General features: G+C 50.8%; 1 protein-coding gene across 41 annotated transcripts in view; it reads right to left on the reverse strand.

Moving 5' to 3' along the window:
* SORBS1 (sorbin and SH3 domain containing 1) overlaps positions 1 to 14,421 on the reverse strand; it is a 242,569-nt gene that overhangs the window by 102,073 nt on the left and 126,075 nt on the right. For 31 of the 41 annotated variants that reach the window (XM_047760535.1, XM_047760562.1, XM_047760567.1 and 28 more), the window contains exons 5-7: positions 14,205 to 14,300; positions 12,078 to 12,206; positions 2,607 to 2,719 (exon numbers count right to left, since the gene is read on the reverse strand). In XM_047760535.1, the coding sequence (XP_047616491.1) occupies positions 2,607 to 2,719; positions 12,078 to 12,206; positions 14,205 to 14,300 (338 nt within the window). Of the gene's footprint in view, positions 1 to 2,606; positions 2,720 to 2,843; positions 2,871 to 12,077; positions 12,207 to 14,204; positions 14,301 to 14,421 lie in introns of all 41 variants that reach the window. The other 10 variants (XM_047760533.1, XM_047760547.1, XM_047760540.1 and 7 more) reach the window with 3 other exon arrangements.

Genomic DNA, 14,421 nt, shown 5'->3' on the forward strand with positions numbered 1-14,421 from the left:
GATAGGGCAGCAAGAAAGCTTGAGAAATCTGCTCTGTGTACAACAGCAGAAACTATCAACCCCTGCCTCCACTGGGGACCCCCACAACGATGCTACCAGAGAGGGGAACACCCTGGTTCCCTATCACAGGGGTGAGGAGGGCAGGGCAGCCGGGGGGGAAAGGCAGCCTGCGGGGCTTCAGGAGACAGGATTCCTCTCTGGCCTGGGCGTCTCCTAGACTCCCAACTCAGTCCTTATGAGGAGAAGCTAGGCCCACAGGGGTCTGAGAGCTGTTGTCATCTGAAACCAAGCCAGGGCAGTCACCAGCCCAGCCCACCTTGGCTTTGGCTAAGCCAGCGTACACTTAACAGCTCCGGCAACAGCTATAGACAAGACATTTCTGCACTCAGAAAACACATCCAAGAGGTAACCCATGCCGAGAGCGTCTTAAAAGTTGGACGGCCAATTTTACTCTGAATACATAGGATAAAACCTCTCTCACAGCAATTTGCCAGGTATCCTTTCGGACACCCCAGCAAAAAGGAAACTTTCTGATGGGAGCAGGTGAGAAAATACACTATTTTCCTAGGCGATTTTACAGGACAGTCCCCCTCATTATGAGGCTCAGCCTTACGAACACCTCGAGGGCAACGTTTCCCATGACAATCTGAACACAACAAATGCTTGATACAGTGGCTATAAATAAATGCATTGAAAGGGAATTTTTATGCAGTTCACATGCTGTTAAAATGCTCTCTTTAGAAGAGCTATTTAAGACGCCAGTAGGAATTAGTGAGCTACCCTTAGGGCTAAGTCACCGGGAGCGGGAGAGATGTGTTTCTACATTTGCCTTGAGTCCATCAGTGCTACATCCCTCCATGCCTACACAGCCAGCTATCCAGCCTAGAGCGGGCCTTCCACCAGCAGCCGACTTAGATGCTGGGGAGGTCTTGGAAATGGGCCCGTCATTTACAGGACAGCTGACCTCCCACATCCCGAGTCTAAAGAGATCTTTAGGAGGCCAGGACCATTTGCCGCTCCCAGTTCTGACCAGCAGCCCCGCAGGCTCAGGGAGGCTGGCCGTGTAGGGGCAGCTGCCTCAGCAACCTCCTCTCAGTCCGGGGATGTAGGGTCTGCAGAAGGGAAGGAAGGCACCATCTCTGACTTGCTCAGGGGCTGGTGCAATGTTATGCCCTCAGGAGCAGAACCCAGAGGACCACTGGAGAAGTGGAGTAGGAACCAGGAAGGCAGGTGAATTCCCTGGGATCCTCACGAGTTCTGGGAGCACATGCACAGGAGGCATGGAGGTAGACCGAAAAAGGAACACATTTCTACCACATTTCTGTCTGTCTGTCTGTCTGTCTTTTTAGGGCCGCACCTGTGGCACATGCAAGTTCCCAGGCTAGGGGTCAAATTGGAGCTGCAGCTGTCTGCCTACACCACAGCCACAGCCGCGCAGGATCCGAGCCGCATCTGCAATCTACATCGTAGCTCATGGCAACATCAGACCCTTAACCCACTGAGCGGGGACAGGGACTGAACCAGCATCCTCGCGGACACTAGTCAGGTTCTCAACCTACTGAGCCACAATGGGAACTCCTTCTGCCACATTTTTTGAGCAGCACAGGTCTTTTGAAAAGAAAGGCCTGTCCCATTCCATCGACGCTACTCCTCTATGTAAAAATATTCCTCACAGATCACCTGAATTAAAACAGGGTCTATTTTTTTTTTCATCAAAATGGCAACGTAGCAACAGGGAGGAGAAGGAAGAAAGACAAGGAAAACAACATATAGGAAAAACTTAAGCAAAATTATTCCTACTCCAAGCAGTTGTTCAACTTGGGGGATTTTCTTTTGTAGGGCGGCGCTGGGCAGCTTAAACCCCGCTGTACCGCCATTCGGACTTCCACCTGCCTGCTTCCAAGCTACATCATCTTTATCTGTAAGGACAGGGCTGCTGGAACCCTTATGGCCCCAAATCCAGCAAATTAGTAGAATCAACACAAGAACACCTCTTCTTTTTTTTTTTTTTTTTTTGCTTTTTAGGGCCACACCCACAGCATATGGAGGCTCCCCAGGCTAGGAGTCAAATCAGAACTGTAGCCGCTGGCCTACACCACAGCCACAGTAACACAGGATTCGACCTGCAACCTATACCACAGCTTACAGCAATGCCGGATCCTTAACCCACTGAGCGAGGCCAGGGACGGAATCCGCATCCTCATGGATCCTAGTCGGGTTCGTGAACTGCTGAACCACGAAGGAAACGCCAGCACCCTCTTCTTTTGAATATTATACGCTAAGGAGTCTTTACCAAACAGGCTCAGACTTTTTTCCAACCTGCCATTCCCTCTTTCAGGACATTTCCACATGCATTTCAAACCTAGGAAATACGGGGCTTGTATTTCTGAAACCCAGGTACAGAAGAGTTTCATCCCATGCCTCCGCTTCCCCTGACCCCACCTTCTCCCTCATTCTGGTCCTCCTGGAGCTTTTCCAGAGCTGGCCAAAAGTGCAACTCAGAACCGGGCCCAGCTCTCCAGCTGGGCGAGCAGGAAGCCCCAAGTGCCAGCTAAGAGACTCCAGAACAGTCCCCACCCCCTCCCCGGCCTTGCACACAGGCCTACCTGGGGCTTGTCAGAAGGAAAGCTGGGGTGCACGCTTCTGTAGCCCTTGGCAGCCAGTGAAGACAGTTGGGCATTTCCATTGGCATCAGCATGGGAAGGAAGCCTCCACTCATCTGCGATGGGAAAAAAAACACAGAGAAACCCCTCACTCACAGGAACATTCCCTGGTTCCCCTCTAATTTAAGGGTTCCCGGTAGAAGGCAGTCCAGGACAGAAAGGATGCAAGAGAAAGCGTACCTGCTGTGGAATTCTCTGACTCCAGAACTACGTGTGGCGCGGAAAGGATGAAAACAAGAAGCAAAGGGGGAAAATGGAAATGGTTACGTTTGCAGGAAGCAAGGATGTACTGCCCAGAAAGACGAAAATCCAGCAGCCCCGCTGCCTGACACAAAATGCCCTCAGCCACGATGGCCTAATTACCATAGGAACCCACTCTAAACCATGATGTGCTCACAGGCGATGACCTTTGAAAACACAAGGCTCACATTCACAGTAATGAAGAAACAATTGTTCTTGACATTCTTATTTTACAGACAAAATGCCACAGAACTCCCCTGTCCGACCCGACTCACTGGCTTGCATTCCCCTGCTGTAAGCCTGACGTGGGCTCAGAATGACCTCCCCTCATTAGCATCCTGGGCTAATTAACAGGCCCGGACAGGGAGACATCGATAAGCACTTTTTCCATGGCTGCTGATACAGGGTGAGGGCGAGACCATGATTTAAGCCCAGAGGTATCTGCTGTGATAAGGGCTTTTTTTTTTTTTTTCCCTCTCCCTGCCATTAAATGAGCCACACAAACATTTGAAAAACTAATCACCCTGAGTGTTCATCAGACGACAAAGCACCTTTGTCTCCCTTCAGGCAGCTACCAGCATGCCCTCCATCCATGACCTGGCATATCTCAGAGACCCTGAGTCTCTCCTAACCTGACCCACCTAGCAGCACAAGGCAGGGGAGCACCCAGGTAACAAGCTCGGCTGGGAAGGCAGCTGGACCTCAATTCAAATCCTGGCTCCACCACCTAAGGGCTCTGTGATCCTGGGCAAGTTATAAGCCTCAGTTTTCCCATCTGAAAAATGGGGGTATGCCTGTTTCACACGTGTTGTTAAGAATTAAGTGATATACTGGGAGTTCCTGTCGTGGCTCAGTGGTTAATGAATCCAACTAGGAGCCATGAGGTTGTGGGTTCAATCCCTGCCCTTGCTCAGTGGGTTAACGATCCGGCATTGCCCTGAGCTGTGGTGTAGGTTGTAGACGCGGCTCGGATCCTGCATTGCTGTGGCTCTGGCGTAGGCTGGTGGCTACAGCTCCGATTCGACCTCTAGCCTGGGAATCTCCATATGCTGTGGGAGCGGCCCAAGAAATGGCAAAATACAAAAAAAAAAAAAAAAAGAATTAAGTGATATACTGCATGACAAATGCTTAGCACAGTGCCTGATAGAGCTTAGAAATATGCGTTATCTATCATCATCTTCTGCATCCTCTTGTTTCTATGCGCTATCTTCCCCCGCAGCCCAGGGGTCAGCAAACCTTTTCTATAAAGGGCCAGTTGGTACATACGTTAGGCTTTGGCAGCCATATGGTCTCAGTCGCAACTATTCAACACTGCCATTGTAGCCCCCAAAGCAGCCACGGACAATATCAAGTGAACGAGGGTGGCTATGTTCCAATAAAATTTATCTATGGAAACTGAAATTTGAATTTCACCTAAATTTCACATGGCACATTATTCGAGTTTTGTCTGATTTTTCTTTTAACCCTTAAAAAGATAAAACCCCAGATGCAAGAAAAAAGCATCCTCACACTTTCTGTCTGATGGCTCCAGCCCAGACGGAATGGGGGAATACAGGGAAAATTTTTTGCAACTCAGGGGTAACCTTGTGAACAGCAAATAGAAGTCTACTTTACTCCAAAGAAGAATTTTCGTTTATAAGAAAAGTATTAGAAAGTTATTCCCCTAAACCCTTACCTTCGGGATGGATTCCACTTTTTTAAAAAAATAAAGGTTAAGGGAGTTCCCATTGTGTCTCAGTGGTTAACAAATCTGACTAGGAACCATGAGGTTGTGGGTTCCATCCCTGGCCTCACTCAGTGGGTTAAGGATCCGGTGTTGCCGTGAGCTGTGGTGTAGGTCGCAGATGCGGCTCGGATCCCACCTTGCTGTGGCTGTGGTGTAGACTGGCAGCTACAGCTCCACTTCGACCCCTAGCCTGGGAACCTCCAAATGCCGAGGGTGCGGCCCTAAAAACAAACAAACAAACAAAAAAAAAGGTTAAGTCTAATTAAATTAATGGCAACCCCCCTAAATTGGTGTGTGTTATGTACACACACACATACATCATTCTTTTTTTTTTTAGGGCCCAACCTTTGGCATGTGGAAGCTCCCAGGCTAGGGGTTAAACGGCAGCTACGGCTGCTGGCCTACACCACAGCCACAGCAAAGCAGGACCTGAGCTGCATCTGTACCCACACCACAGTTCATGGCAATGCCAGATCCTTAACCTACTGAGAAAGGCCAGGAATCAAACCCACATCCTCATGGATACTAGCTGAGCCACGACGGGAACTCCACATACCCCATTGTTAGTTAGCGAGCTGTTCCAAAACAAACATGGGGCAGATTTGGCCCAAGCACCACAGTTTTCCAAGCCCTCATCCAATCAATCCCTTAACTCCCTCCTCTTATCTCACTCTCCATAAAGAAGGGAGTAATACTGCAGCTCTCACAGCCCCCGGCTCCACCTCGGTGTGGATCCCTCAAATGTCCAGTTGAGATTCAGAAATGTTTACTGGACACCAAAGTGTCAGATGTTACTAGTCACTTTTGCTCATATTTACTATTCAATTCAGTGTCCACAAGTCTGTGAGGCAGGTAATCACTCTGCTTCATGGATGAGGAAACAGAGAGGTCAACTGACTTAGCCAAAGTCACAACGCGACAAAGCAGTGAGCCCGGATCCCCAGGATCAAGTGCAATGCTCTGTCCACCCCTGAGAGCCACCAACCTCACCACAGGCTGCAAAGGAGAACCTACCTCCCAGGGAGGTGGTTAGCGGCCAGAAGGTATCAGAGCAAAAGGCCAGGCAGGGGAAAAGGTTTCCATTTATTTGTACCCATGAACCCCATTCTAGCTTCCCCAGAATCACCAGGAATGCTCATTAAAACACACAGCGCCGGGCCCCACCCCCCAGAGTTTTTCATTGGATGAGAGAGGCCTGAGAATCTGCATTGCTAACACACCCCCAGGTTCCATTAAGGCTGCTGGTCCATAGCCCAAAGCTCACTTTGAGAATCACGGATATAATAATGAATACTCACAACCACCCTTATTCTGGAAACCTGTATCCATTTTTGCAAATTTCTTCCCCCTCTAAAACAAAGTTGTTTGTTTTTTTGTCTTGTTGCCTTTTCTAGGGCCGGTCCCATGGCATATGGAGGTTCCCAGGCTAGGGGTCTAATCAGAGCTGTAGCCGCCAGCCTATGCCAGAGCCACAGCAACGTGGGACCCAAGCTGCGTCTATGACCTAAACCACAGCTCACAGCAACACCGGATCCTTAACCCACTGAGCAAGGCCAGGGATCGAACCCGCAACCTCATGGTTCCTAGTGGGATTTGTTAACCACTAAGCCACAATGGGAACTCCTAAAACAGTTTTTATAACCTGTTTCAGTTATAGATTCTTTTAGAATGTCACCCGCCCACTCCCTTAGGAATAATTCTTAGGTATGCCTCCTCCTCTCGACCTGCAATGGTAAGAACAGTTTAATGAACTCCATGAGTCCTGCTACCAAATTATCAAACCTGAAGGTGGTTTTGGGAATCCCTGGGCGCTGCAGTTGGTGTCACAGTGAGTCTTCTCTTGTGGGGACTTTCACCTCCAACTGCTTCTCATCTATCCCCTTTCCATACACATGAGCTCACAAAAAAGTTTCTTAATAGGGGTAGGGAATGTGGTTTTAATGTCAATTTTCTTTCTTTTTTTTTTTTGGTCTTATTAGGGCCGAACCTGTGGCATATGGAGGTTCCCAGGCTAGGGGTCAATCCGAGCTGTTGCTGCCGGCCTACACCAGAGCCACAGCCACGAGGGATTCCAGCCACGTCTGCAACCCACAGCACAGCTCACAGCAACACCAGATCCTTAACCCACTGAGCGAGGCCAGCAATCGAACCCACGACCTCATGGATGCTAGTTGGGTTCATTAACCATTGAGCCACAATGGAAACTCCGATGCCAATTTTCTTATTTCTTTTCTACTGCCATTTCTGGAGAGAAAATATGAGGAAATGAGTTGACTGCAGGTCCAAGAATCTTTACATCCAAGGTGAACCTTGAAGTCAAGAATCAGGCAGGAAGGACTGAAGCCAAATGGTGCAGAATCCATCAAGTCGAAGGCTCGAACTGAACTTTGGCTCGTGAGTCAGAACGAAGGGACTGACATCTCGGGCCACACGAGCCAGGAAGCTTGGGGTTGTGCCCACCATCAGCCCAGGCTCCCTGTTCCTCCCGAGTGAAACCACCATGACCTGGGGACACAGGCAGCGTTACACTCTGAACCAAAAGGGCCAACACTAGACCTGGCCAGGCTATTCTACCAAGAAGCAGGAATCAGAGGCCTCTCCCAGAGGCAGGGAATTGGCACTGAGATGACTGACGTGCAGCTCCTTCCAGATGGTTCTGATTCAAAAGCTAGGTCTACATTCAGAGCTTAGGAGGGTGGGCAGGGATCCAGAGTCGAGCTAACACTGAGGGCAGGAGCCTGGAGGCTGGGATTCAACTGGGCGATTCCAAGGGCCCGTGTGCCCCTCCACCTCCGGCCTCCCAAATCCACAGCCTAGACTCCACATTTCCACATGCCTGTTAGAAACTTCCTCCTAGAGGTCCTACTTGCCAAAAAGCTAAACCCAGTAAGAAATGGAATTCCACTCAGAAACCCACCATCTCCATGAGGGCCACTGATGCACCTAGTCAGGCAGGATTCACCTCCTGGTCCAAAGAGAGTCCCACAACCATGCTCCTCAAACACGCTCTATGAAGCCCTGCCATCTCACTCTTCCAAACACGCTTCTGACTTGGTCTCTCCTTTTCATTCCCACTGCCGCCAATTCACAGCCTCTAATAGAAATTACTGCCCATCTTTAACTAGCTTCCTGATCAGCGGTACCTAGAACAGTTCCCATCAAAGAGCAGCTTCTGCATGCCGGGCTCCATGCTACAGCTTCCCACAGCTTGCAGAAGTTCCTGGGCCAGGGATCGAACTTGTGCCAGAGCAGCGACTGACCTGAGCCACAGCAGCGGCAAAGCCGGATCCTTAACCTGCTGAGCCACCCGGGAACTCCATCTCTGTGCTACAGCTTGATGTGAAAGAGTCCACTGAATCCCAACAACTCGATTAAGATCGTCTCATTTTAGAGGGAGGGAAACGGACGCTCTCCAAGGTGAATCGGCCCACATCACAAAGCGAGGAAGTGGCGGGGGCTGAGCCCTGATGAGGACTGTGACTCTCAAGAACTAGACCCCCTCTCACAGGAAGAGGGAGCTGGAGCAAGGACTGAAAATAGGGGACATCGCTGAAATGTGGGTGTAAAGGGGCCCCACAGGGAAAGAAATCAGGACACTGGTGTAGGCAGCGGTACGAGACCGAAGCTTCCAGTCTGGGCAAAGGATCAGCAGCTTGGAGACCAAAGGGATGGAAGAAGGCAGTAAAGCCAGGGAGCAGGGCAGACAGGAGGCAGACAGAGCAGCTGGGGCACAGATGCGGGCTCTACTGGTGGGGGAGGGAGCTGGCCGCTAGCTGATACCACCTGCGAAGACCCTGGGACCAGGAAGCATGCCCGATCCTTGGCAAGAGCCAGGTGAGGCTCCCGGCCTCACACTTGGGCTTCCCGACCAGGCTGGCACGGCTGCCTGCAGATACTGCTGAAAACTGTCTTCTTGAGACTGGTCAAGACCCAGTGCCTCCCAGGCCCCAGGATGGGACCCGAGACTGGTGTGAGCCAGCAAGGTGTCACCCAGAGGCTCCAACAGAGGGTGTAGGCAGTGATGAGGAGCGAGGGCTGGATCCAGCCAGAATCAAAAGCCTCCTACCCTAAGAAGGGTAAGAGGACAAGATCACTGATCCTGTATGCCCCGCCTCTGGAGCAGCATCCTTTTAACCTCATCTCCAGTGTGAACTCATTCTGGCCTGTTGTATTCTCCCCCCCGCCCCTGCCCCTTTGGCATATGAAAGTTCCCAGGCTTTGGCAAGCTGCAGCTGCTGGCCTATGCCACAGCTGTGGCAACGCCAGATCCTCATCCCACTGTACCAGGATGGGGGCCCACAGAGACAACACTGGATCCTTAACCCTCTGTGCCACCCTGGGGAACTCCTAGTTGTACTCGTAATAGGCTTGTTTTGCCCTTTTACTCAGAACCCAGCTTTTTCCTCTCCACTCAGACTGGCCTAGAGTACAATCCTGAATTTGTCCCTAATGAATAGGATTCTGTTTGTGAGTTTATTTCCCAAACTTCCCAAGTTCACAAAGCATTTTAGAATAAGAAAGGCTTGGAAACCATCTTGCCCAAGTCCTTTACCTTTCGTATGAGCTTCAGAGGTATGACATGCCCAAGGTCAGAAAGCATGGCAGGGAATTCCCATCGTGGCTCAGCGGAAACGAATCCACTAGTATCCATGAGGATGCAGGTTCGATCCCTGGCCTCACTCAATGGGTTAAGGATCCAGTGTTGCCGTGAACTGTGGTGACGAGGCTCAGATCCCGTGTTGTGGTGGCTGTGGTGTAGGCCAGCAGCTACAGCTCTGATTTGACCCCTAGCCTGGGAACCTCCCTATGCCTCGGGTGCAGCCCTAAAAAGACCAAAAAAAAAAAGAAAAGAAAAAAGAAAAAAAAATAAAGAAAGAAAGAAAAAGAAATATGGCGGGGGACTAGGGGCCCACAACTGACCCTCCTATTGGAACAAAATGCCTTTTGTGCTTGCCTAAATGCACCCAGAATTTCTCTCTTTCTCCTTTCTCATCACAATTCTCAGTGACTTCCAGGGATGCCTGGCACCTAGATGTTGCAGAATGAATGTCTGCTTATTTGGATTCAATTTATCAGGAGGAAAATAATCTACAAAGATTAATGTATTATAAGGTGTGAATGATTGGCAGCTATTCCTTAATTCTTCGGTCTATGTGCATTTTTTTTTCTTTTTTCTTTGGTCTTTTTGCCTTTTCTTGAGCCGCTCCCGAGGCACATGGAGGTTCCCAGACGAGGAGTCCAATCGGAACTGCAGCCTCCAGGCTACGCCAGAGCCACAGCAATTCGGGATCCGAGCTGCGTCTGCGACCCACACCACAGCTCACAGCAACACCAGATCCTTAACCCACTGAGCAAGGCCAGGGATCGAACCCGCAACCTCATGGTTCTTAGTCGGATTCGTTAACCACTGCATGACAGGAACTCTGGAATATGTGAGTTTTAAAATGAGATCCTTTTTTACCCAAATTAGATGTTATAAATTTGTAAGATACAGAATTATTGGGGAACTAGAAAGAGTTTCCTCAAGTGCTCAAATCACTGCACAGAACTGGAGTGCAAGCCTATAGACAGCAAGGTAAAAATTAAGTGGGGTTCTATGTTTGTGCTGCACTGTGACCACCAGGGGGAGCTCAAGGCTCCCTCTCCTCCCATTCACCGCTCCCATTCACCACCAAAGGAAGGGCCAGGTTGATAGGTCAGTTTACAAGGCCAAGGGGCTGTAAGTGTGGTCTTTCTTTCCTGTTAACTTAGACCTTAGGGCTCTTGCTTCCTCAGAGGCCCTCCAGCTTGGGAGCTGAATCTTCCCCGTTAGGCCTGGAGAGGCTGGATTGGGCTAGTCTTAGGAAGAAATTATTTTTCCTCCTATCCTTGGCCCCACCTTTCCTGGAGACAAGACTGGCAAACTGCAGTGGGGCTGCAATGGGACAGGAGGCAGATGTGGGTTCGGGAATACAAAGCCAAGCAGCTACTTTCAACCTGTAGCCCTGGAGGCCACTTGTGCCCTGCCCTGAGCTTAGGAGAAAAGAAACCCTCCAAGGGACCAACATGACCAGAACGGGGCTTGTGCTCAAACCCTAACCTGGCCTTGTCCTTAGGAAGGGCATCTGCCTTGTACCTGTTACAGGTGACGGGGAGAGAAAGAAAGTCAGGTTTCCAGGATGCTGGGCACTGCCCATCTCTATCCTACGTAATTCCATCTTTTCACAACACACCATTCCCTGTACCAAAAAAGTGTGTGTCCTCACTTCCTCTCCTTTCTGATCCCAAGGGAGTCGTCATCACCCCAATTCATTTTCTCTCTTCATTTCCTCCCATCCCCTATAGCAGGAGCTCTCAACTGCGGTCCTTGGACCAGCAGAATCGGCATGGCCTGGGAACTTGTCGGAAACGCACAACCTTGGATCCCGCCTCACACCTACAAGTGGGAATCAAATTCTCAAACTCTGGGCTGGGGCCTCGGAATCTGTCATTTTATCCCAGGTGATTCTGACGCAGCTGAAGGGTGAGAACTGCTGCCCTACAGAGTGGAAAGGGGCTCCCCCATCCTATATGCTCACTGTGTCTGGAAACCTTGGAGGCAGCCTTCCCCAGCCCCCAGAACACTTGGGCTGCAAAAAGCCCTCTGCATTTTGCAGAGAGGCCCAGATAACCACATTTATAGGCACCCAGAGCAGCTAAGGTCTAACAGCTCATTACATGCCACCAGGTGTGGTGCAAAACACTTTACATGTTGTCCCCACAAGGATGCTGTGAGACAGGTACAGTTATCAACCCCATTCTACAGAGGGGTTCACCAGGGTCGAGAGCGAGTAGTTCTCTCACGGAAGGTTGCACAACCGACAGGTGCCAGAAGCAGGACACAAGCCCAATCTATCGGGTTCCAGAGTCCCAGGTGTCAACCTCAATGCTGTGCCCTAGGCACTCGGGTTTCCTGAGCAACTGGTCAGGGTGGGGAAGCAGGCTTCTTTGGTCTCCTTCTGCTGGCCTTGGACGTGCTCTTTGAATCCTGGCCCCTCAGGTCGCCTCCCTGCCTTCCTGGGAGCTAAGGCCATTCGGATGCTACACTTCTTAGCTTCCTTTGGCTTCTTCCTCAGCCCCAGCCTGCCCAGATGGTCACAGCCAAGCTCCAGGAACAGGGATGGGCTCAGAGAAGCCTGACCTGGAGGCCTCCTCACTACTCCCTCCCCAGCCCCTAAGCCATCTGTCCTCATGTACATAGTCTGCAGAGCCGCTGGCTGTCACAGGGGCTCTGCTAACCTGTTCATTCAGAAGCTAGAATAAAGTGCTCACGGCTGTGCCTTTGCCTGAAGCAAGTGGGAGCCCCTCAGTTGAGGGCACTGATCACCAGCCACCACAGATGGGACATGGAGGGGACCGTCCCAGGGGCTCCTGAGCATCGGGAGGTGGCCGCCAAGTTCCCACCCTTGCCTGTCTCCAAGGAAGCGCACCTGCTTTTCTCTCCTGCTGCGGGGCTTCGCGGGGGCTCACAGGGCTGCCGCTTGGGATTTCCCGGTAAGAGGACGAGGCCCGGAGAGTCACGGCTCCCTTCCCGGTGCAGATTTTTGTAGGATCCGTGTCTGAAAAGCAAAGACCCAAAAGAGGGAAGACTGAATCCAAGGCTCCCAAAGGATGAAAGCCACAGTCAGCCGGCAACTCACAGCAGCTGGGGAATGAGATGAACCTGGTTAGAGATGGGCACGGCCTTGGGGACAATGAAAATTAATCTGGATGGTGGAGAGCGACAAATCACATTTTCAGAGGGTTTCCACCCATCACGAGGTTAGGAGGACATGGAGGCAACAGCGAGTTCTGAGTCCATGTGCAAGTCACCGTGTCAGCTGTCAACATTCCCAAACCAAAGCGGGTTGTTTCCATCTATTAAATGGCATTTAGGTTGGTAAGTGGACATTGGGCCATTTAGTAAGGCGCCGTTCAAGAAAGAATTTATGAAAGATTTCCAGCTCCCACAGCATCCTTCTTATCAAAGAGCAAGTTGACGGCATGGGACATGAGGTGGCTGTTCTGCAGAGGATATCTGCTCAGGGAAGCCCCCTAGTGGAAAAAGCAAAAACACAGTCTCCTTGTGTCAGCGAGCCAAGCCCCCCACAGCGGTGAGACCAGATATGCTGCCTGGGGAGAAAGACCATGGGCCAGAGCCTCGCATTCCAAACTTAATGAAGAAAATTCACACCAAAGAAAACTCTGAATCCTTCAAGGAACAGGCTTCGCTGCACCTCCAGCCGAGCATCCCTGGGCCCCGACCTCTCCGACAGTTCACAATGGCCTAATAACAGACCCAGGTCATCTTTCCGAATTGCACCAAGAAGGCTTTCAAAACAAGCTTCAAGAGATCTGGATGTTCACCCTCCAGGAAGATCAGTAACGAGGAGGCGAGAAATCCACGCAGACCTCACAGTCCTAGGATGCACACACGCCCGATGTTTCTTTCTGTGCAACGGAGCTCAAGTGAATTGCACAGTTTTTCAAGTTGCTCACGGCACAGCCTGGGTCTCAGACCTAAAACTGTCATGACTGGGAATATGGGTAAAGTTTAAGGTGGGCACCAGGCAGGACATGGGCTCAGACATCCAGCTCACACCCCACTCCTGTGCCAGGGCTGAGAAGCAAAGCTTCCTTGCTCCTCCTTTCCCCTCCGGCAGCCCCCTTCCTGACAGCTCAAACAGCTCAATCATTGGTGTTCTGGAAGGGGCCAGATCTGCCCCATCAGACCTCTCACGTGGAGGGCAAAGCACAAAAACACACAGTATGGCAGAGCCGGCAGTGGTGCTGGAAAGCATCTGACTCGTCTAGCTCTATCAAGAGGATAAGCAACTGATGTCACTGGGAAAACTGATTTACGGTCTTTTCAAAAGGGTGAGGAGGAAAGGGACCAACCCTGCCCATCCACACGATGCCTGAAAACACCACGGGGATAAAGAGCCACCTGGGCCACACTTGTCCCACCTTGCACAGAGGAAGCTACAGAGCCCGAGCGGACACCTGAACCTCACCCCCTCCTTGGAGAGGAAAGGAGGGAGCTCCTGCAGGTGAGGCTGGGGTCAGAGGAGGAAGTGCTCAGGGACACGCCCTGCCAGCATCACAGAGATACAGCCAGATCTGGCATCTAAACTAAGACAGTTGCTTCAAGTTCGGGCCAACTCAGAGATGCCCTGTGCAGCCACATTAGTTCCTGGGGACAGTGGAACTTTAAATAAAGCAGTGGGAGCTGGCACCTCTTGGGAGAACCCTAAGTCTTCCATGTGGCTCAGACCCACCCAGCTGAAGTCAACATTCTGCCTCTGGACTGACCTTTCCCTAAAGGAGGGAGGGGCAAGGCACCTGTCAGTTCTTCTCCACACGTGCCAGTGGCTCACAGAAACACACACACACACACACACACACACACACACACACACACGAAGAAAGGAAACCAGCCAGCGGAAGTGAGGGGAAATGGCTCCTGAACATGCAAAGGATTAAGCCTCCAAGTCCTTGTTAGAAGGAAAAAAGAAAGGAAAACCATGCATGATGTGCTAACAATTAAAAAAGAAAGAAACCAACCCAAGGAGAGATACCTGGAGGGAGTACTAGGCCTGAAGAGTTTTTCACTGTCTTCACAGGGATTATTTTAACAGCAGAAATAGAGCGTGCACGGAAAGGGTCGGCAGTTGCTGAAAACACAAAAGGGTAAATGGTGCATCCAGAAAAAACATTTGGGAAACACTCGGGCAGCAGAGGAACCAGGCAGGGACAATAGAAGGAAGTCACCCGCACGAAAAGAACAATAGGAAG

The sequence above is a fragment of the Phacochoerus africanus genome, chromosome 15 (assembly GCF_016906955.1).
Source record: "Phacochoerus africanus isolate WHEZ1 chromosome 15, ROS_Pafr_v1, whole genome shotgun sequence".
Lineage (NCBI taxonomy): Eukaryota > Metazoa > Chordata > Mammalia > Artiodactyla > Suidae > Phacochoerus > Phacochoerus africanus.